General features: G+C 49.3%; 1 protein-coding gene across 1 annotated transcript in view; it reads right to left on the reverse strand.

Moving 5' to 3' along the window:
• Window positions 1-2404: 2404 nt before the first annotated feature.
• Window positions 2405-24135, reverse strand: part of TCEANC2 (transcription elongation factor A N-terminal and central domain containing 2) — a 35714-nt gene continuing 13983 nt past the window's right edge. The window contains exons 4-5 of the mRNA XM_043962579.1: window positions 16582-16775; window positions 2405-6140 (exon numbers count right to left, since the gene is read on the reverse strand). Of these exons, the coding sequence (XP_043818514.1) occupies window positions 5952-6140; window positions 16582-16775 (383 nt within the window). The 3' untranslated portion in view covers window positions 2405-5951. The remainder of the gene's footprint in view (window positions 6141-16581; window positions 16776-24135) is intronic.

Raw genomic sequence — 24135 nt, forward strand, 5'->3', positions numbered from 1 at the left:
CTAACAAGGGAAAACCTCTGCAGACTCCAGATTCACCTTGCCCCTCAAATAAACAAATGGAGATTTTAATGGGGAAAAAAAGGGTCTGATATGACAGAGGCAAAATGAAGGAAAGTGAAGGTAGGAGAAATGTCCCATGGAGGACCCTAAAAAACAGACTTGAGACTCTTCCTAAAGAGGGGAGCTGGCTCCTTAGAGGAGGAAGCAGTTGGTTCTCCAAAGAAGGATCCTTAGGTAAGATCATATAAGAGGTCATTCAGTAGGGTGGGAAGAAGAGTTGGAGTGGTCAGCAATGCCCCATTGGGGGATACTGAGGCAGTGTTTTGTCAACCTAACAACAGCAAAGGAGTGGTCTGTTGTCTTCCTGGGACATGTACCCAAGAAATAACCTGTCAAAGTGAATGATTCCTTCCCACTTCTAGTGATTCCCTTGGGCATCGAGTCACATGATACCTAAAAACTAAATATAGCTAAAGATAATGAAGTCTTGAGCAAGAAACTCAAGGTCCACCAGGTACGGGTTATTTTTTCCTGACTGTTGGACACTGAAGATAAGGGGTGCACGCAGGGGAGAAAAGCTGATTTGGGACGAGGGAGAAAACTGCTGAGGCATATCCACATAGAGAGACCACAACGAAGGAAGAACAGCAGGAGTTGTTACAACTACAGTCACAAAGTCAGACCAGGAGGGAAGGGAAACTCCTAAGATTTAGAAGACACAAGGAAACAATTCTAATGAGGACAAAAATGAGAGTTTCTGAAGGAACTGCTACGGATGCACCAACCAATTCAGATCTGTATAGTCATAATAATAGCTAGCATTTATGTAGCTCTTGAAGGTTTGCAAAGTGCTTCCCAAATTATCTCACTTGATCCTTACAACCACCCTGGGAACTAGGTGCTATTATTAGCCCCATTTTTACAGATGAGGAAACTGGGGCAGGGGATAAATGACTCGTCCAGGGTCACAGTTATTAAATACCTGAGGTATGATTTGAACTCAGGTCTTCCTGACTCCAGGTCCAGTGTTCTATCCATTGAGCCACCCTAGCTACCAGAAGACCAAAGAAAGCCCTAACATCATGAGATATGGCAGGATGAAGTACTATAAAAATGAGCAAAAGCTCAGAACAAATCAAAGATAGAAAATAAAACTAAGGTCAGAAAGGATTTTTTTAAAAAATAAAAGTATTTTATTATTTTCTAGTTACACGTAGAGATAGTTTTCAACATTTGTTTTCATAAGATTTCCAATTTCAAATTTTTCTCCCTCCCTCCCCCCCTCCCCAAGACAGCAGGTAATCTGATATAGGTTATATATGTATAATAACATTAAACATATTTTTGCATTGGTCATGTTATAAGAGAACAATCAGAGCAGAAAGGAAAAACCTCAAAAAAGAAAAACAACAGCACCAAAAACAAAAGAAATAGTATGGTTCAGTGTATCCATATTCCACAGTTCTTTTTTTTTTTTTTTCTGGATTTGGAGAGCCTTTTCTATCATGAGTCCTTTGGAACTTATTGTACCATTGTATTGGTGAGAAGAATCTAGTCTATCACAGTTGATCAACACATAATGTTGATGATACTGTGTACAATGTTCTTCTGGTTCTGCTCATCACTCATCATCAGTTCATGCAAGTCCTTCCAGGTTTCTTTGAACTCCTGCTCATTGTTTCTTACAGCACAATATAAATTCCATTACATTCATATACCACAACTTGTTCAGCCATTCCCCAGTTGATGGGCAGCCCCTCGATTTCCAATTCCTTGCCACCACAAAAAGAGCAACTGTAAATATTTTTGTACATGTGGGTCCTTTTCCCTTTTTATGATGTCTTTGGGAAAAAGACCCAATAGTGGTATTGCTGGGTCAAAGGGTATACACAGCTTTATAGCCCTTTGGGCATAATTTCAAATTGCTCTCCAGAATGGTTGGATCAGTTCACAGCTAGAAAGAATATGTTTTTAAAAAGCTATAGCAGGGATAGAGCAGGACCAAAGCAGGGATGGGACTGGTGCTTGGGGCACATGGGACAATGATAACTGACATGTGAAGGCAGAGCCCTTTGATCCTATTTCTCTGTTGATGAGAGTGACCTTTGAACTAGAAATGACTCACAGGAAATTGATACCCCACATAAGAAGATAGGGAGAGCCCACTTAGCCACTGGCCCAGATGTAGGACATGCTTGCATCCTCAAACAAGTGGCAGCTGTGATTGCTGAGTCACTGGCCAGGATATTTGAAAGATTGTGCGAAATGGAAAAGTTACTACAAGACTAAAGAAATGTCCTGATTTTTTTTTTTTTAAAAAAAGGGAAATCAGGGGCAGCTAGGTGGTACAATGGATAGAGCACCAGCCCTGGATTCAGGAGGACCTAAGTTCAAATCTGACCTCAGACACTTGACACTTACAAGCTGCGTGACTCTGGGCAAGTCACTTAACCCCAACTGCCTCACCAACCAAAAAAAAAAAAAAGGGGAAATGAACAGAGTTTGCTTGGAGCTTGACTTTGATCTCAGGGAAAATTAAAGAATAGCTCATTAAGGTCAATCAGCATTTATTAAGCACCAACTATGTGCCAGGCACTGTGCTAAGCTCTGGGGAAACCAAGAAAGGGAAAAAACCAATTCCTGCTCTCAGGCGAACCGCTTCACATTGGGGAGATGACATGCAAATGACTAGACGGGATAAACTGGATGTAAAAGCAGAAAGACACCAGCACTGGGGGATCTGGAAAGGCTTCTTGTTGGAGATGGGATCCTACCTGGGCCCTGAAGGCAGAGGTGGTTAGGTGGCACCTTGGAAAGGAAATTGTCAATGTGGTTACATCAAGGACAGACCATATCAAACCAACCTTATTTCCCCTTTTCACAGGATTATTAGCCTGACAAATGAGGGGAATGATAACTTTTATTTGATAAAGTATCTCATACTCTTCTTGTGGAAAATAGAAGAGGTAGACAAGAAGACTGGGCCGAGGTCATGCAGGTGTTCTGTCATGTTGTCCTTTGTCCTGGTCAGTCTGCATCTGGAGGCTTGTGTTTGCAGTATCACACTTCAGGAAGGACTGAACTGTGGAAACCTGGAGAGCATCCGAGGAGGCTGACCAAGATGGCAGAGGGCTTGGCGATGGGGGCATAGAAAGAACTAGGCATGGTGGGTGCCCTGGAGAAGGCTCGGAGAGCACGTGAGACATCTCTGCCTAGCTGGAAGGCTCTCATGTGGGAAGCAGACCCACCTTGTCCTCTTTGGCCCAGAGGCTGGAGCTAGGGGCAAATGAGTAGAAGTTGCAAAAAGGGAACTTTCGGCTTGAAGTCAGGAGAAACTTCCCACCCGTTATCCAACTGTGGGCTGAGCTGCTGAGGGATGCGGTGGGGCCTCCCCTAGCTGGAGGCTGGCTGTGATTTTCATGTTTGCTTTAGTGGGTGTAGGTGGGACTAAGTAGCCTCCGAGGTCCCTTCTAAGATATCAAGCTTCTGTGACTCATCTAGTCAAACACATCCATTTTACAAAGGAGGAAACTGAGGCCCGGAGGCATTAAGCCACTTGGCCAAAATGACCCAAGCAGTGAGTAGCAGAGCCTATGCCCTCTGGGTGGTGCACACCCAGTGCCCTTCCCATCACAACACGCAGCCTGTCGACTAGCCCAAGCTTTACCTGACACAAGAATCCCCTCCCTTAGCACCATTCCTGGCGGCTGATTTTTCAGGCTCTCCGGAGGCTGCCTCAACTGCTCCAAGATTCCCCCGTACACAACACGCCACTTCCTCATTTATATAAAATAGCTTATTCCTTAGATTCTTGAAGTTCTGGGCAAAGGTCATGAGGGGCCTCTGGTGAGATAAGCTTGGGCCCGGGCAGCCCAGGCTACTCCACATACCCTGTTTGGCTTGGTTGCCTTCCTAGGGCAGATGTTATCATGGGGACTCTTTCAGAAACATCTCAACCATATGGTGGCTGTTTGGTATTGACAACCCAGAAGGAAAGTCAATTATTGGCTCACATCCATAATCAACACAGTTATGAGTCACCCTTGGCCCAGCAGCCCTCGCCTCCCTAGTTTCAGCCTCTTCACAAAAGGGTCACTGATAATACACTTCCGAGTGTGTGTGTGTGCATATGCATGTGTGCGTAGGCGCGTGGACATGTGCTGGTGACCAGCTGCATCTCTGAAGCCAAGAGGAAGTGGACAAACTATAGCCGGAAGGGCTGAAGTTGAGACACAAAAGACAATCAGAAAGCAGCGCCAGGCAGGCAGCAGAAGAAAGGCTGGGACTGGGGTCCTGAGACCTGGATCTGAATATTGGATTCAGGACTCACTGAGGACCTCAGGGTCTTCATCTGTGAACTGGGGAGTAGGATTCTTGTGAGATGCGGGCAGTTGTGAGGGGAGTGGCTGTGGGTGTTAATAGATAAATTCGAAGAGTTAGGTGAGGACTAGATGAAGACATCCTGGTAAAGCTCTTACATAAATGCTAGCCGCTAACAGCCTGGCACAGTGGCTCGAGTTGTCCTCCAAACCAGGAAGAGCTGGGTTCAGGTCCTGCCTCTGACACTGACTGGTGACCCATAAGAAGTCCCTTCAGTTGGGAGAGGAAACACCTCACTTGAGTTCCTTAAACCAATGAGATCTGAGTCTAGGCCCTCTCTGTATCCTATCTGAGAGGAGGGGGGAGGGATGGAGAGCTCCCCAAAGGAATCCTGGAGTGGCACATCCAACACACTGGTTCCACCTTCAAAGAGAGGTGCTCACATTAATCAACATTAGAATCAATGTGACCAATTCAATGTGATTGGAAAAGCATTTATTAAGCACCTGCTCTAGGCAAAGCAACTCGACTCAAGGGAACCCAAATCACTTCTGCATCTGGAAAAGATCCACAGGAAGGTTGTGAGAGGCACCTTGAGAACCCTCCAACCCAGACCCGGTCCCCAGCCTTTGTCCTCCCGTCCCAGGAGCCTATTTTGGCAGTGTTCAGGACGGTCTTTCTGCAAAGCTTTAGAACTACACAAAGATTCTCACTCAAAGAATTAAAAGCAAATCTGAAGGTGAGCCCCCAGTGTCCATTCTCAGTCCAAATGCTTCCCAAGGAAAAAGCCAATGCTTCTGTGACTTTAAACCACCTGGCTTGTCATTATACTCTTAAAAAGGCAAATTACATTTACATAATCACTCAAGGAGGCTGTCGTCCAGTCATCATTTGCTAAAATAGGTTTTCCCTCAACCACCATGTCAAGAGAGAAACTTCCTTAGCCGCCTTCTATATCTCGGTAAAGTCTCATAGACAGGCATTCAAATAAAGCACAAGGTTTGGCTGCTTGAGGCCACACGCTCATTAGAAGCCCCAGCACGGGGGCTTCAGAGAGCAGCACTGAAGACCTTCAAGGGAGAGCTGAAACCTTCAGATAAGTACAATCAGGAACAAGGGGGGCGTTGGTGGGCTCCTGCAGGCTTGCCCCTGGGGTACAGTAAAGGGAAGACAGATGGGTGAGTTCTGAGAGCACCGGGGCTATCTAAACTCTGGGGGACGTCACCAAGGCCTGGCAGTAATTGAGTTTCAGTTACCTGCAGGGTGGTGGAATAAGGGAGCGGCACTATTGGCCCATAGGAGAAAGGAGTTGCGAGGCCTCCTTGGCAAGCCCACAATAAGCCCCATCACCCTCCTGGCCTAGTTTTGTGACCCCAAACCTGGCGCTCGAGGGCCCTGGGGTGCCATTGATGCTTTTTGACAGCGGCACTTGTTATGGATAATGATGTCGGGGCCCATCCCCTGTTGTTCTTTGTGCCCTCCTTCCTTCAGAATGAAATGGTACTTGGAGAAGGCCGAGGGGCCGGGTCTCCCCCTCACCCACATTCAAAGGGGCCTTTGAAAAGAGGGAAGCGGCCGGCGTTCAGTGGGCCGGTGGGCGCCGCTCCCTGGGGCGGGGACGACTACGAAGGTCACTTTTTGTAAGTCCGCACCAGTGCGTTGACTGGGAGTGAGCAGCTCTTGACCTGAGCTCGAATCTCAGCTCGGTGCTTTAATGTAAAGACCAGGGCTCTCACTGTCCGCCGATACGGCCCATTAATGAGACGGGAGCAGAGATGAAAAGCTTCACGCTCGATATTTTCAACCAGTGGGTGATCCATCTAAAAAAAAAACACAGCAAAATTATCAAATGAGGACCTTCCGCTTCGTGAGGATTAAAAGCGGCGGAGACCAGAGCTTGGGGGCTCAGAGGCCTTCATTAATCAACTCAAATTCAAGGAAATCTACTTCCTGTCACAAGAGAAACAGGAAGAGCAAATTAATTCCACCCTGGCAATTAAGGAACAAGACCATGTGCTAGGTGACAGGGACCTCATTCCCACCCCCAGCTGGGTGGTAATATTCGCCATTATAACAAGAAACTTGCCTGAAGTAAGTAACTGGTGCTGAGGCCTGTCACTCTGCAGCTCAGGAAATTACAAAGGAGAACGAGAAACCAGGATGACGCTGCTGATCATCAGGAGATCGGGGTCACTCGGCCACAGGGACCGGGGTGGGGGGAGGGTGAAATACATCAAGGTTGATCTGAGAGGCCGCTCGGTCCGCCTAGGCCCTGCCCAAGAATCCCCTCCCCAACACCCCAAGGGGCAGCGGCCTTTGCTGGAGGACCTCAGGAGGGGGCCCACTACAAAGCCTGACAAGAATCACATTTCTGGGGTGCTCTCAAACTGCAAAGTGACTCCCCACAAGAAGTCTGAGTGGGAGACCTTGCAAGTGCTATCGCTGCTCTATTTCGGGTGAGGATCCCAGAGTCACCTGCCCCAAGGAGCCTCCTCTCCTGATTGGTCCTCCAAGTCACCTGCACTTCCAGCTCCCGTACAGGTGCTCACCTCCTTCCCAGCACCTCCATACGCACTGCCTTTCCTCATCAGAATGGGAGCTTCTGGGGGGCAGGGATGGCCCCCTGGCTTATTTCTATATCCCTGGGGCTCAGTACGCCCAGTGCCTGGCTCATAGGCACTAACCTGCACGCTCCAGCATCACATTTATGAAGTACCTACTATGTGCCAGGCCTGGTGCTGAGCCCTGGGGATACAGAAAGGGCAAAAGACAGTCCCTGCCCTCAAAGAGCTTACAGTCTAATGGTGGAGATGACATGCAGGCAGGACACGCAGAAAAGGCTCTGGCATTGAGGGGGACTGGGAGGAGGAAAAGTTGTTTGTCCTTCTTTCTGCTAGAAGACCGTGACATCAGGGTGATGTCAGGACTAGCAGTGAATTGGATTGAAGTGAGAAAGGGCTGTTCAAGGTCACCAACATTGCTCTCTCTCCTCCAGAGCCATCTGGGTCCAGTGGCAAGATGTACATCAGGATGACTGGAGATGGCCCCGGATGTTTGAGGCAATCGGGGTTAAGTGACCTGCCCAGGGTCACACAGCTAAGTGTCTGAGGTAAGATTTAAACTCAGGTCCTCCCAACTTCAGGATCTGTGCTTTATGCACTGCATCGCCTAGGAGGGAGAGATTTTTATTTATTACTTTTTTGTGTGTGAGGCAATTGGGGTTAAGTGACTTGCCCAGCATTTGAACTCAGGTCCTCCTGACTCCAGGGCCGGTGCTCTATCCACTGCGCCACCTACCTGCCCCTTGAGGGAGAGAATTTAAAGGAAGCCAGAAGGTAGAGATGGTTGGACATTGGGGACACTCATTGAAAACGGGAGTCAGGAGATGCAGTGTCATGTATGACACCTCTCTCTCTCTCTCTCCCCCTCTGTTCCCCTCTCCTTCTTTCCCCTCCCCTCCTCTCTTCTCTTTCTCTCTCTCTGTCTTCTCTCTGTCTCCTTCTCTCTCCTCCCACCCCTTTCCTTCCTCTCCCTTTTCCTCTTTTTTTTCATCTGTCTGTCTGTCCATGCACCCATCAATCTATCTGCTGGACTTAGTTAACTACTCAGTCCTGACCTCAGGTTCTATGCCTTTTCCTGGATTTCACACAGACATCTTCCTCCTTCTTGAACCATTTTGTTTCAAGTTTTGTTTTGTTTTGTTTTTCGGGGGGAGGCAATGTCACTTTAAATTAGGCCACAGTCTGTCTTCCTATAAGGTCTCCCTGTTGCTTTGATTTCTGCCCTCAGAATGAGACCTCCCCTCCCTACACAGAAAGGGTCAGGAGGCCACAAGGAATCTTGCCGCTCTTGAACACCCAAACACATGACTGGGATGTCATTTTCTAGATAAATGTGATTTGCTATTTAACATTTCACAGGGGAAGCATCACCACCATAGACAACTGCTCACAGAACCTGAACCCTTCCTGCACGAATGCCTGACTTGTGGACAATTCTGCTCTGCGTGTTTGTGCAAATCAGAGCCTATTGGTCCTAACGCTTGGTCACTTTAGAAACCAGTGCAAGGCAGGAGCCCAACGTGCTGCTTAAGTGATGCTGTTCCCAGCCACTCCAGAAGCTGTCTGGGCTGGGGCAGGGGAAGTCTGGGGGCCCCTGGATGGCCTGGCCTTGCTCTCTGTGCGCCCTGAGGGGCTGGGCCAGGACTGGGTGACCGCGGCGCTCCTCCTGCCTATGATCCACCCCAGGTCTGGCCTGCAGGACCCTGGCCCTCGATCTCATTCTCCAGTCTGGCCAGACCTCCTCTGGCTGTTCCAAACCAACGGAGACCAGAATGCACTCAACCCCGCCCCCACTCCCCGTTCTGACACCTGGACCAGCTGACAAGGGCAGCCCTAGAACTGAGCAATGGCACGGGAGGGCCCTGCTCAGCCTGGCGCTCACACAGCAGCAGACGCCGGAGAGCCCTTCCCCAGGGACTTCTTTTCAGAAGTTCATGTGATCACAGGCTCTAGGAATGGAAGGAAGCTTAGTGACCATCCAGGAGGCCTGAGCTCCAGCGCTGAGTCAGGCAAAGGTGGTCAATGATCCTGGGCTGCATCCTCCTCCAGGGCCCAGTGAGAGACTCACACTGTGAACTCCCCCCCCCCCCCCCCCCCCGTGCACTCACAGAGTTCTCCAGGTGACCCAATGAACGAATCTGGAGCATTCAGCAGTCACTAAGGGAAGAGGCATGTGCATGCACATCCACACGCATGTACGTGTGTGCACATGTGCTGGCATGACATGCACACTGTGGCTCCCATGAGACAGGAGCTCACTGTAATGGGGCTTGGTGTCAAATGGTGATCCACAAAAATGTGGAGAAAACATCTTAGAAACATCACGAGAATAAAAGGATGTGTTTTATAAACAACAAAAACAATAAAAAATGTTCTGGTTCCTGGCCCTCCTCTGAGAAGCTCTCTTCCCGCCCCCCAAGAGCTCACTGAGCCTTCAGAATGCTCACCCCACTTTTCTAGGCTCACCCCACTTTTCCTTCACTTAGCTGGCAGTGCTTCTGCTTGGCCTCTTGAAAATGGCTTTGCAATTTCCCAACACTTAGCACAATGCCTAGCACATGGTCTGTGCTTCATAAATGCTTGTTCATTTATTGAAGACGTTCAAGGCCCCCGTTCTTGCTCCTGCTCAATCCTTGACCTAATTCGTTATCCATTTATGCAATCTGCCACAAATATAGACTAATGGCTGAGCTCCGGAAGCTGCCCATCTAACTGCATGTCGCAGATGGGGCAACAGCAATTTTTCATCCACCTGGTCTTTACTGTATGGATAGTCAGAGTGATGACGGCTCTTCTCCGGGAGGCTTTGAAATGTTGTGGGGCTTGACGTCATCCATCAAGAGGAGCATCTGGAGAACCTCATCATCCAGTGAGAATTTCTGTCACTCAGGACGCCTCCAAACACAGGAGCAAACACTCTTGGCAGATCTCTATCAGCTCTCTGCTTCAGATCATGCCTGATGTTTATGATCAGAGGGTCACTGAATACGCTTGTTTCTGCTGTCCTGTCATCATGGCATCTCCAATGATTCTACTGTATGGAAAACACCTTGTTGAAAAACAGCCTTTGGTTCCAATCAAATGCTTTCACAAAATCAACAAACAGGAAGTACAATAGGATCTTGTCATGTTATTATCTTCAGTCAATTGTGCAATGGCAAAGATGATGGGGCAGCTGGGTGGTACAGTGGGTGGAGCACTGGCTCTGGAGTCAGGAGGACCTGAGCTCAAATCTCACCTCAGACACTTATAAGCTGTGTGACCCTGGGCAGGTCACTTAACCCCGATGGCCTCAAACATCTGGGCCATCTCCAGTCCTCTTGATGTCTATCTTGCCCCTGGACTCAAATGGCTCTGGAGGAGAGAGTGAGGGTGCACAGCCTTCCCTCACTTAAATCCAATTCAGTTCAAGTCATGACATTGATCACAGTCCTCCTGGAGAAGGAAGGACAAACAACAACTGCAACAATGGCAAAGATGTGATCCACTAGAGAATCTGCTGGCTTCCTAACAGCATCATCATCTAGGATGCTCTTGACTCTTGTCTAGTGACTCTCATAAAGATTTTGTGTAGGTGGGAGAGGAGGCGTGCGGCTCAGTAGTTACTGATGTTCTCTTGGTCCCTAATTTTTTTTTTTTGTATTAATGAATCGATCCTTGATGACAAAACCAGTTTGTAATAAAAAAAATCTCTGCAGATCTTTGCTATCTTTCTTGTGTTTGTAGTCTTTCTTTCATTTTTATCCTCAGATACCCTGAGGATGACTTTGCTTTCTTTAAGGTGGTTTTATCCTCCAGATTCTCTCTCATTTACGAAGCGATGCTACCCATAATCACCTGGCATCCTTTTTCAGAGCAATTTAGAAACAAGTTTATATTCTAAACCAGTGTTGCCTTTTGTGGCCATTTCTCCTTTTTTTTTATGATTAAGTCAAAAGTTTGCTGACTAAGGAGCTTTTTAAGACTATTTGGCTTCCTTGTGATAGCAATTGATTTTTTATCAGTTAAACTTTTCTGTAAAATCATTGGTGTCAATGTCCTTTCTGCTGTCTATTATTGTCAATGGCTTCATTACATAATTTGGAATTGAGTTGCTTCAGTATTGTGCTATGTTTTTCTCATTCTTTTTTCCTCGATACTGATTCTTTTTTTTTTTTTTTTAGTGAGGTAATTGGGATTAAGTGACTTGCCCAGGGTCACACAGCTAGTAAGTGTTAAGTATCTGAGGCCTGATTTGAACTCAAGTACTCCTGACTCCAGGGCTGGTGCTCTATCCACTGTGCCACCTAGCTGCCCCTCGTTACTGATTCTAATTCCTCTTCTGATGAGCCAGAGATCTGGACATACACAAATATCTGACTCAAAGATGATTCCCACACCAAGAGTCTTTTCTTTTTTTGTTTTTGTTTTTGTTTTTTTTGTGGGGCAATTGGGGTTAAGTGACTTGCCCAGGGTCACACAGCCAGTAAGTGTTAAGTGTCTGAGGCCGGATTTGAATTCAGGTCCTCCTGACTCCAGGGCCGGTGCTCTATTCATTGCGCCACCTAGCTGCCCTAAGAATCTTTTCTTGTCTACTAAAATATAACCAGGGCAGCTAGGTGACACAATGATATAAGAGTGGGCAGCTTCTTTGGGTCTTTGGCCTTTCTTATTCCTTCGTCATGATTAATGCTTTCTCCTGTTTTTTGGCATCTTCAATTTTGCATTGAAGTCCCTTCATGGTGATTTAATTTGGGGAGTCCTACTGAGTTCTTCATAGAATTTCTCTACCTCTTCATCCTGTGCACCTGATGTTGGCTCATAAGTTTCAATTATTTTCATGGTGTTCTTTCTGCAAATGTTTACCACAAGTACTGCAACATGAAGAGACCAAATGTCAACTCCAGTGTTTGTCTTTGAGTGTGGGATAAAAGTCACTCCCCTCGAACACCTTTCTCACAAGGATGACCTATGAGCCATCCTTCCATTGCCCTGCAGTCTCCTCCTTCATTTCGATTTTGATCATGTTTGGAATGTTAAGGTTGATAGAATCGGCTCCACCTCCCAGGTTTCTGGACAAGGATCAGCTAAATTCAAGTGAAGCCCTGGAGATGGTCTAAACATGTTGGCTCTTGAGCCCCTCTTTGGCTGCTCTGACTCTATCACTGCCAAAGCAGAAGTGGGCTGCCCAGGATCAGGCATTATCTACTGCATGTCTGTGGGTACAAGGGTGACCATGGCCAAAGGACGTATTGCCATGTGGCCAGCCTCCTGCTTCTGACGGACCTCTCTGTACTTGGCTAGGCTGGGCCTTAGAAAGCAGACCCACCCCCCCAACTCTCCCTGGAGCTTTCCAGCATGGTGGAACATGCCACAGCTTTTTTTTTTTTGGGGGGGGGTGTTGAGGCAATTGGGGTTAAGTGATTTGCCCAGGGTCACACAGCTAGTAAGTGTTAAGTGTCTGAGGTCACATTTGAACTCAGGTCCTCCTGACTCCAGGGTCAGTGCTCTATCCACTGCGCCACCTAGCTGCCCCATGCCACAACTTTTTGAACTCAGGGTCACCTCCATGCCACAGGAAGCATTAGAGGAGGGCATGGTGGATGCTGTTTTTAAGAGATACGTTATATTTGGGCATCTGGGCTACAACGATGAAAATATACATACCCCATACAGACAATGGGAATATTACAAAAATACAGAAATGAAAATACATGCACAGGTTGAAAATAAAAACATGTGTGATGTAGTACAGTGAAGCAGCAAGCAAGAGAGCTAGGGTTCGAGTCCCAACTTGGCCATTAATTCCTCGTGTGACCTCAGCAGGCAACTCTTGGTTGTGCCTCAGTTTCTTCATATATAAAATGAGGTTGTCCTTGGAGGGATGACTTCCAAGGCGCCTGCTAGCTTGAAAATTACAGCTCTTTGAAATTTGGGCTAACATACCGATACTTGGCTAAAATATGAAAATGATATATTGCCATTATAAGCCACGAGGGGTATCTGTCTGTGGCCAGCACCGTGTTGACTACATGGAGCTCACCAATCCCACATCTTGGATGAGATCAAATATCACCAAAAGAGCTTGACTGAACTATCCGTTCAAAGCTAAACGTGGGGGAAAAAGATGCGTATTGTCCGGATTGTGGCCACAGTTGGCCAGCCTCTGGCCCTTACCCATCAGGAAGCATTGTGGCTATCTTAGCCAGACACTGCCAATGGGTAATCAGCTGGGCCCAGAGTTAAATAGGAGGACAAAGAAGAGGAGCTAGATTGCCTTTGGGAGATGGGAATTTTCTTTCAAGGGTGATGGGGTCACAGATTTTAAAACTGGAAGGGATCTCAGAGCTTGTCTAGTGTTAATGTGCTCACGTTACAGATGAAGAACCAAGACCCAAGGAGGCTATGACCTGCCCAAGGTCACACAGATAACAAGGGGCAGAATCAAGGATTTGAACCCGGGCCCTCAGACTCCAAGTCTCATACTTTTCCCAGTGCCTCTCTGCTTCATGCCCCTAGTAGCTCCCTGAAACAAAGTCATCTTTTTTAACCCCAATATTACACACGTCTTGTATGGCGACAAGTCATAAGGAATGCTATAGCCTTTGAAGGCCGTGAGTAGCTGGTGATACATCACACTCAGGGATGACCAAGGAGAAAGAATGCTTTCTGACTGACTGGCTGAGAAGACCACAAGAAAAGCCCCAACATGGTGGGAGGACACTCTGCAGCAAACTTAGAGAGAGACAAGGCCAAGAGCCACTGCGTGGGGCCAGGATGGATGAGTGTCCAGCTGCATTGCCGGAAGGAATCCCCCCATGGGTGAGAACACACATCCATCTGAATACCTGAACAGACCTTTCTACACGGAGATGGCATGTTCTGGAGCTTGGGCACACATCTGACCTCAGGCCTTATTGTGCTCACGACCAACAGAACCAAACAAGCCCCCACAACGGGGGAGAGAGCGATGCCCAGAGAAGCAGGAAAGCCGGACTCAAGCCTCGCCCGCGCTGGGTCCCAAGCCTGAGGCCTCAGGAAGGCCACAGTGCAGAGCCCTGGTCTTCACTCAGCAACCATCCATGAAGCAACTACTGTGGGTCCCAAGGACAGAGTGTCTGCCCTCAAGAACCCACGCATGAGCAGAGGTGGGGAGAGGAGGGGCCAGAGAGGGGGAGAGCGGACGGGTTCCTGGGTGCCCCCAGCTCCTGCAGCTTCTCTTCTGACATCCTCCCTGCACACGAGCAGAGCCTGTGGTACATGTCTAGAGGGGGCTGGCCCAAGTGGAACAAAGCGGAGCTGGTAGGCCCATGTGGGGCCTGCTCCTCTGACCCTGGTCTCATTAGCACCAGCCGCTAACCAGCCACGCTGTTTCTTAACGCCGACGATACAGGCTCACTTTTAGAACCACATCGTGGGTTTGTTTTTTTTAAATGATCACAGGAGAGAGGTGGGAAGGCGAGTGGATAATGAGGAAGGGGAAGTAAGAGAATGACCCAGCAGGAGACTTTCATATGAGGAAAGATCTAATAGGTACGAGAGAATAAAGAAGAGAAAATAAAGGAAGAGAAAGCCAGGGCCGTGAAGACGGGTTTTCTATTCATCTCTTCTACATTTTGGAGAACAAGAAAGCAGTCACTGACGCGGAAAAGGAACAAATTTATATTAATAAGGGATGTACTTTTTTGGTGGCATGTATATTAACCTGTAGCAATCACAGCAACAGGATGCGGCAGAGATGAGCAATGTAGAAACACTCCTCACGACAAGAACAAACAGCATCTGTGAGAATACTGGACCGAATCAAAGAGAAAGGCTTTGCAGTCCTTGGGCTGAGAACTGATCTCAGGGGGGCGTGCTCCGGCCTGATTAATTACCTTTATGGAGATCTGGCGTCTGATTCAGACAGACTGCATGCTGGTTACTGTCAGAGGCCCCATGCAAGACTGGAAGGATCACTGATTCATGCCAATGTAGAAACACCGCAGATGAGAAGAGACGCCAAAGTGTTTGTGTCTGTATTCCGTGACATATGAAACCGATGAAAATACGATCAAATGCTCTTTAGGCAAGAGAAACAGATTGAGACCGGTTTGCTTCTCACCGAGGATCAGCCTCAGATTCAGACTTTTAATTTTTAAAAATTTGTTCTTTGGAAACTAATCCATTCAGTTCTGCTGAATATGATCTTTCCCCCCCCCCCCCCATTAAACTGGAAAGTGTGAACAAATGCATAACTTTTTTAACTTTGCTTTGTAACACTTGAGTGCTGAGCACTTGATGTGCCATTTAAAGGATAATTAATGGATAAACTAAAAGGATAATTATTATGGAGTTTAATATAGCAGGCAAACTGCTCATTAATCCTTACAGCAAGGCTTCGTTATAATCATTTACTTAAAGAGATACCACAGGGAGCTGATATTTACCACCACATTAACGATATATTATTCACCCCTCCTGTACATTTCTCTGATCAATTTTGATTTATTGCAAAAATACACTTTGTCTAAAATACCAAACAAGTCTTGTCAGCTAATCGATATCCCAGAAAATTAGACAGACACTGAACTTCCAAGTGATTTGATCTTCCTTCTACATGTGTCCCTATTATAAAAGACATCTTGCGGAACGCTCAGCCCATAACGAGTATTCAAGAGAACCCTGGGACTTTAGGGCGGGAATGGCCCTGGAGAGTGTCAAAGCCCTAGTGTTACAGATGGGGAAGCTGAGGAGAAGCCCGCTCAAGGCCACTGAGTAAGTGATGCAGGGGCAGGGCCGGCAGCTCCAGAGTTCTCCCAATGGTGCCACCATTGTCAGACGCCAAAGAATCCACCCCAAAGTCATCACGGACTCTCCAGCCAAGTCTGCCCTTCATTTTGCATTACCCCTACCAATGAGTGAGGTGGGCCTTGTCCGGCTCCACATTAGGGGCCAGCAGCAAAGCTGAGCTGCAGACCCTGGTCCCCAGTCCCCTGTTTCTGGCAGAGGAAGAATGAATCAGAGGCATTCAAACACCTCTTCCAGGATACTCAGGGAATGCAGGCTTCCTTCCACCAGGGGTGCCTCAGACCATCACCTTCATGCCAGCCTCATGCTACCCCAGGCCTGCTACGAGCTACTTAATGCCCTGCATGCCTTACCAAGCTAGGGAGAGCTGTCAATATGGTCCAAGCAGCCTACATTTAGACACAGTCTCCCCTCTCTATTAGATAACTAATGTCTAACTCAGTATTTCCAGATAACTGGGCATGGAATGCTTGTGGGCATGAAGCATTACTGATGGAACCCCTAAGTGCTGGTCCAGGTGGGGAAGTCTTGGCCGGCAGCATGAAATCTCCTTGGCACCAAGGTAAAATGTGCAGGATATTAAGTCTATTTTCACACCCAAACTGCTGCATCTGATGACAAGGCATTTCATATGTGATATTTAGAGCCACAAGTATCTTAATCATTGGAATATTCTCCCAGAACCCCGATCCACATTCCACAGACCACCTGATCTGGATGCCACCTGCAGAACATGATTTAAGAAACAGTGGACGATTCTGTTTTGGGGAACTTGTGCCTTTCTTGAAAGCCCATTTCAGGGTGCTGGCTACAAATTTATGAAGCTGCCTGTAAACCTCAATGTCAAGCAAGCACCCCAGGGCAGGGCTGCGCCTTGGCACCAGCTGCTGCTGCCCAGGGCTGGGTCGAACCCTCCTGGCAGGAACATTACCTCCAGCTCCAGTGCTTCAGAAAGCAACTTCTGGGCGTTTCTCCGGAGTGCTTCAGTCTGGGGGTCACTGCGGACTTCAATGGAGGGCTTGTCTGAATGCTCTTCGATGAACGTTTTCCATTCAGTGTAAATTTCATTGGCAAGATTGGCCACCTCTCCGTCTGAATGTTTGCGCATCTTGTTCACGGTGTGACCTAGAAGAAAATGACAAGTCCAAGAAGCAGGCCCAACATCCAGGCACACGACCAGAGAAAGTCACTTGGATATCCTCTATGCCACCTTTTTGTGGGTATAGAGGGCTCCAAGGTCAATTGGTTGATATATGGGACCCCAATCACCCCAGACCCATTTTACAAAGAGTAATCACCACTCTAGGGAGTAAAAGTTTCAATGGGCTGAAAGCACTCTTGGACAAATCCATGAGCAGGACTGGTGTGCTCATCTACCACTGAGAAGCACTTCATCTGAAAGCAGGGAGCCTGGCTCACCCACATCACGGGCCCCAGGCACTGAGGCTCTGAGGCCCTGAAAATCAGGCTTGGGGCGTTTAGCCTGCTTCATCGCTCCTTTTCAGTCCCAGGTGCAGGCGATGGAGTCCCTGGACCCAGGAGGTCAAGTCATAAAGACCTTGGAGCCAGGATTCCTGGCCAGATGTGTCTGCTGATTCAGCAGGGGAGTCCTGAGAAGCCAGGCTGCTGGGAAGCAAGTTCAGAGCTCGGGGAGACTGATGCTATCAGAACCGAGCTCAACTGTGAACCTAACCCCCAGCCCTGGAAAGAAGCAGGGCAGGGGAGGGTGATGCCTCCAGGTGCTGGGAAGACTATCTGTAAATATTTCTATCTGGGTCTCTTTCTAGGGACTAATTCTTGGAAGGGGGAGAGAATCCAGATATTTGATATCATCTCCAGTGATCACATTTCAAGTCTTTGTGGAAAACATTTCTAACCTCAAGAGATGTGTCCATGAGGCCCTTTCATAATTCAGGTGCCAACACCAAACTGTACTTGACCTAACCAGGAGGAATAATCTGAAGTCTGCCAGGAGTGCTGCCTTCTGGGAAGTGAGGAACACCATGATGTGTGAAGAACTGCATCTCTGGTGTCCCAGGAAGCAATGAGGAGATGTGCGGTGGTGACTAGAAACAGACGGCAGCCATGATCAATCCGACTGACATAAAACATAAGTAGCGCACAAGACAGCATGGAGAGCACTACGTGGGTGGCCTTGGGTCTCTTTCCTCAGCTACTGGCCTTCATCTGGGGTGCTCCCGGAACAAATTATGATAACGACTATGATGGAGTCCTACTGTGCCAGATGAAACCATGAAAGAGAGAGTTTCAGAGAATCCTGGGAAGATGTCCATGAGCTGATGCAGAGGGAAGTGAGTTGGAACATTTTATAGTAAACAACAACACAGAATGAACCGGGGCTTCTTCAACTCTTTCTACTCGCAACCCCTTTTCACCTGAGAAATCTTTATGTGACCCCAGGTATAAAGGTCTATCAAACAGGTCTGCATAACCTTGTACTGTTACCAAACCTGTTGTGACCCCCTCGTCCCGTTATGTGACCCCACACAGGGTCTTGACCCACAGCTTAAGAAACTTTGTAATAAACAAATAGGTAGGGGGCGCCACAGTGCCACAGAGCACCAGGCCTGGGGTCAAAGAGCTCTGAGTTCAAATCTGGACTCACACTGACTAGCTGGGTGTCTCTGGACAAGTCACTTCACCGTTTGCCTCCGTTTCCTCATCTGAAAAACTGCTGGAGAAGGAAATGGCTGAAACCCCTCCAGCATCTCTGCCAAGAAAACCCCAAATGGGGTCACCGAGAGTCAGACACGACTGAACAACAAAATAAACCGACAACTCTGATTTACACGATGACTGACCCTGATTCAGAGGACTGATGTTGAAGAGCACGCCCTGCCTCCCTACAGAGAGGGAATGGACTAGGTTTTAACACGTCCAATGCCGTCATTTGTTTGGCTTGGCTTGGCATGTTAGTTACAAGGGTTTTGGTTTCCATCTTTTGCTTTGCTTTGTTTTCAGGAGAAGAAAAGGTGGGAGGAAGAAAAAAATAAATGTTTACTAACTGAAAAATGAGTATTATACTTAAGAACCAAAAGATGGAGGGATTTTAGTGGACTGAGAGTAGGATGGGAGCCTGCCCTGCCATGTGCTGTTCCACAGTCCTCTGTGGCACTGAGAGGCACGGAGCATGGCACAGGGTGGGGAGGAGGGCTGGGGGGGGCCGGGCTGCTTATTGTTGGCTCTGCTCTGGCTCAGGTTGTGGACTCCGCCTGATAGGAAGGGTAGAAGAATGATGGATAGTCAACAACCACAAAACTAAAGTTCTAAAGGCCCTAGGGGCGCAGCAGGATCCTCACACTTCCTCAGCCTGGGTGCTTGTCTCTTCTGGGAGCAGCCACCCCGCCCCCAACCTGCCTCCTTGTCATTTCCTTCTCCTTGGCTGCCAGGCTCTCGGTCCCTCCCTCTCTACTCTCCCCCTCAACACGTCCTCAGTCTCCTTCTCGCTCCTTGACCGTGGACATTCACACGCCCTCGCCCTCGGTTCTCTGTTCTTCTCTCACCTGGAGAGAATACTGACTTCCCTTTCTGCCCTGAGCACCTCCCCTGCACCCCATTACCGTGTGGACGACTCCCAAGTCTACGCAGCCAGACCCAGTCGTTCTCCTGACATATCCCTAACTGCCTCCTGGGTACCCAAATTCACAAGCCTAAGATCAGACTCCCCATCTTCCCCCGGCCCAGGACCACCACTAGAGCCTCACAAGCCAGTTCCCCATGGCAGCTGGCTGGCACCGTGGATTGAATGCTGCGCCCAAAGGCAGAAAGAACTGAGTTTAAATCCAGCCTCCAATCACTTGACCTCTCTGTGCCTCAGTTTCCTCACTGGTAAAATCGGGATTTTATGTTTTTCTACCTCACAGGGTTATGATGAGAATCCCGTGAGATGATATTTGTAAAGTACTTAACACAGTGCCCGGCACACAGTAGGCTATCCTTCAGTCGTGTCTGACTCGTGTCTTGGCAAAGACACCGGAGCGCTTATTCTCTTATTCCCCAATGTCTCCCAGGGATAACATCGTTTTTTCCAGTCACTTTGCCTGGAATCCTCAGAGTCATCTTGTTTTCCTCCCTCTCCTTCACCCCTTTTCTGTATCTAGTCATTGTGTGTGGGGGGGGAGTACTCAGGGAAGACTAGCCCCTCTGGTGTGAGGGCTGCCCGTCCACCTTTGGTGTCCACTGCTCACCCAGCTCTCACCGGTGGCTCTAAGAAGCTGTCACATGCCCAGCAGCCACAACCTGGCACACTGTCTTGGCAGACGGGCTAAACCAGGAAAACTGACAGGGATAACGGGAAAGGGAGTCCAAGCACAGGAAGACGTTCCCTGATAGAATGGAAACATGAGGACAGTCTGCTCCCGCGGCCATGAAGGCAGCTGAAGCTGGTGCTGTGGGGTGCTCAGAGCCTGGCCTGACTCCAAAGACCCCAAGTTCATCCCAGGCCATGGCCAACTGTCCTGATGTTTGTGCTGCCATGGACTCTGATGACTCAGGAAGAGAGAGGGAGGCTGCCCCACTGAAATCCAATTCCAGCAAGAGTCGGGCCATCACCTGTGACGTCGCTGGTCCACAACCCGAGCCGTCAGCACCTCCCCCCTCCACCTGGAGGATTCACCTTCTCCCTTCTGTCCTTTGCCAACTGCTAGTCCCGCCCCATCGCCTCTCACAAGGGATATGTGAGGGCCTCCCAGGCTGGGGCTCAGGCTTAGGAAGATAAAATGTGGGTAATGTTCTGTCCTCCCACTCAGGGAGCTCAGGACAGAGCAGCAGCACCTGTAGCTGTATTACAGATACTGGGCGGTGCCTCAGGGCTTACAAAGCCGAGAAATCCTGAGACACAGACAGGAGGCAGGTAGCGCTGTCCCCATTTTGCAGATGAGGAAACTGGTTGTTCAAAGGCAGGGGGCAGATTCCACTCTGCTCCCATTCATTCATCCAACATCTCTTAACCACCTACTCTGCGTGGGGCACGCAGTCAGCTCTTCAAGAACCAGACAAGACGGCTGGCCCCAGCCCTCAGAAGAGCCGCCAAAGCTCATTACAGCCGCCCTGTCCCTGCACCTCCCACGAGTCTCCTCTCAAAAATCTCTAAAAACTCGAATGTTGGAAATCTGGATTCCATCATTGTTTGGTCTGTTTTTCCCAGAGCGACAGCAGTGACTGATCTGTTTGCTGGAAGGGCGGGCGGCTGTGCCCAGGCCCCATCGTGTGATTTCCAAAGTGCTGGGGGGACTCCTTGGAGTCCGTCCCAAAGCCTTCAGGGTAGGTGGGACAGAGAGGCCTGTCCCCCCTCACGGCTCACAGAGGTCAAGTGTCAGGAGCTGGATGTGAGCCTGAGGTGGCCAGATCTCTCTGGAAGCAAGAGGAAAGAAAGGCCTGAGTACAGGAAAAGGAGCTGCTTGGGACAAGAGAACTAAGCGGTGAAGAGGCAATGTGCTATTCTGACCTTTCCTGGGTGGATGCAGCCCTCCCTTGGCGGGGTGAGAGGTCAGCTAAGGGAGACTCACACTGACAAAGTGCGGAAGCTCCTGATGCACCTGGGTCTGGGCAGGAATCCCTTCAACAACACACCAGAGAAGGATCAGCCAGGCTTGGCTGAAGACCTCAGCTCCCTCCCTCCTTCCTGAGGCAGCCCAGCCCATTGGTGCAAACTAACAGACACCTGCCCCTCTGTAATTCGACCCTCAGCCACGTGGGCAGTGATAATCCCAAACCAACCATGTGACCAGGGGGCTTTCGGATTGGCCAGGACTACACCTGGGCTTGGGGACTAGGAAAATGACTTCCCTGCAGTGTACCCCAAGAAGCTCACAAGCTTGGCTTGGGGGTGTTTCTGTTCAGTTGGGGAGACCTCGTTTTCTTCTGGGAGCCACACAAGAGCAGTCACTTGGGCCTAGGGAGACTCTTAGGGAGCCCAGGGACCAGAGGCTGAGATGCCAGGTAGGATCTAAGGAGGACTGGGGAGCTGGCAAAGCCTAATATCTCTGGCTGGATCCAGCCCAGGACCTGTCCAGCCCTCCCTGGTCTCAGGTCTCACAGCTGGGCATCCAGCCTAGCTCACGTGCCCACTTCACAGACCAAGCCTGGGATTCTGCTCTTGGCTACAGTCCGCAGGACAGGGCTTGGCAGGCAGAGCTATGAATACCTGCAGGCAATTATTCCAAAAATGTCTCCAGCCCAGTATCTGCCAATAGGACCCAGAAACCCCAGACTCCTCCAAGCCTTAAGGGGCGAGGGTGGGGGTTGGGGGATGAGAGGCAAGGTGTGAGCCAAGGTCAAGGCCTTGCCCAGCGTCCAGCCAACACTGGGGCCTCCTTTTCTTTGAAGTGAATTCCCAGAACACCAGACACACCCACATCCATTCAAAATGGCATTCCTGAATTAACCCCAAAGACTTTTAAGAAATGATCCTGAGGGTCAGAGGCGGCCCCTCCTCCCTGAGACCTACCCACATCACTCAGAATTGCGCCCCAACACAAATCCCGGGGTACCCCCTCTCCTGGGCCAAGGCTTCACCTGTGGAGGCTGGCCGCCCCCTGGTGGCCACAATGCAGGACAGCGGCATAGGCCAGTCTCCCTCGGCCCAGCTGCGGGCCAAGGTCCCCCATTTCTCAGCTCTGGTTCCTACTGAGAACTATAAAATTTACTGAGAACTGATTCCCCACCCAGTCCCCACTTTCCCAGACAAATGAACTGCCTGGGGCTGACGGTCTTTGTCATTTCCAGACTCTTGATGGACTTAGGGACCTTCCCCCAAGCAACTTATCCCCTCCCAAAGTTCCCCACCTGACTCCCAGGACTTTAAGTTCTTATGTAAAAAGGGTCCATCTACATTAACTACTTTCTATTCAGTCAGTAACACCTATACTTAACTTAAGAGCAATTCTGTTATTTCTGTTGTCAAAGGTTCATTTACATTAAGTAGCTGTAGTCACTCTGGAGCAATCTTTTGGTTCCCTTTTTGTTGTTACCCCATAAAAACCCGTCCTCGGTTCCCATCTTTGGGTATTCCTAGCTTCCGAGCTCTGTGATACCACAAGCTATAGTTCCTCTGCCCCATGAAAGACTTTATTTCTCCTATATGGATTGTTTCCTTAATTTCCAGGTTAACACTACTAAAGGGGAAGATTCTTGAAGCCCCAAGCAGAAGCCGCGTGCAGCACCTGGGCTGGACCCACTCAAATAAAAGGGAGCCACGCCCTGGGGGAAGAAGGTCCCTGTGGGGAGGTGTGGGCACATCCCATTGGGGCCCCTCCTTTTACAGAGGGGGACATGAAGGCCCAGAGATGGGCATGCTGAGGTCACAGGGCAGCACTGGAGCTCAGAAGGCCTGCCTCCAGCTCCAGAGAGCTGGCCCTCCGCCTCCCCTCGCCCTACACCTTAGCCCCCAGCCCCTTCCAGGTGAGCCTGGCCCCTGTCTCTGGCTGTGCCCCCTGCCTGGAACCCCCCCCCCTCATCTCTGCCCCCCACCCCCTTAACGTTAACACCTGCCCTCTTTAGGCTGTCCCATTTATCTTGTATCTGTCCGGATGGCACGGAGTTATTTAGAGGTGGTCTCCCCCCTTAGATAGGGAGCTCCTTGAGGGCAGGGACTGTGTTGTCACCTGTCTCCACAGAGCTTAGCACTGTCCCTGGTGCATAGCAGGCACTTAATCAATGCTTGTTGATTGACTGACTGACTGACAAGCTAGAGAACACCTCTGAGGTCGTCGAGCACAACCTGTGATGGGTTTTGCAGAGGAAGAAGCTGAGGCTGAGAGAGATGATGAGACCTGATAAAAGTGAAGCCGCCCAGCTGCACTTGGCCCTCTCTGGGTGGCACAGGCCTCCCAAGTCCAGAACCTCTTTGGGCCTTGATTTCTTCCTCTGGAAAACGAGGGCTTTGGACCTAAAGGGAGGAAGAAATCAAGCATCTATTGAGCACCCACTGTATGCCTTATGCGGGGGCCCTGCTAAGCATTTTGCAAATATGACCTCATCTCACTCTCACAACAGCCCTTAGGAGGAGGGTGCCATTAACTTCACCCCCATTTTACAGCTGAGGAAACCGAGGCAAACAGAGTGAAGTGACTTGTCCAGGGTCACACAGCTAGTAAGTGCCTGAGGCCAGATTTGAACTCCTGACTCCAGGCCCAGCACCATTCCCTGAGCCTTTAAAGGCTACCATTGTATGATCCTAAAGAAAGGTATGAGCCAAACCCTGTCCTCAAAGAGCTCACACTCTAGTGAGACAAAAAGTGATACAAGGGAGAGGGAGCCACGCAGAGGAGAGGCCCAGGTCTCCTTCCTGCCTCGGGGCAGGGGTGAGCAGTGGGAGAGGGAAGGGAAGGCCTCATGGAAGAGAACAAGATGGAAACAGCCAGAGAAAGCTGCCCTGTAAACTACGTGCCAGTCTGAGATGAGGATGGAACAGGGGATGGGAGTGGGACTGGGGAGGGCCTTGAACGCCAGGATCGAGAGTTTT

The sequence above is a fragment of the Dromiciops gliroides genome, chromosome 4 (assembly GCF_019393635.1).
Source record: "Dromiciops gliroides isolate mDroGli1 chromosome 4, mDroGli1.pri, whole genome shotgun sequence".
NCBI lineage: Eukaryota > Metazoa > Chordata > Mammalia > Microbiotheria > Microbiotheriidae > Dromiciops > Dromiciops gliroides.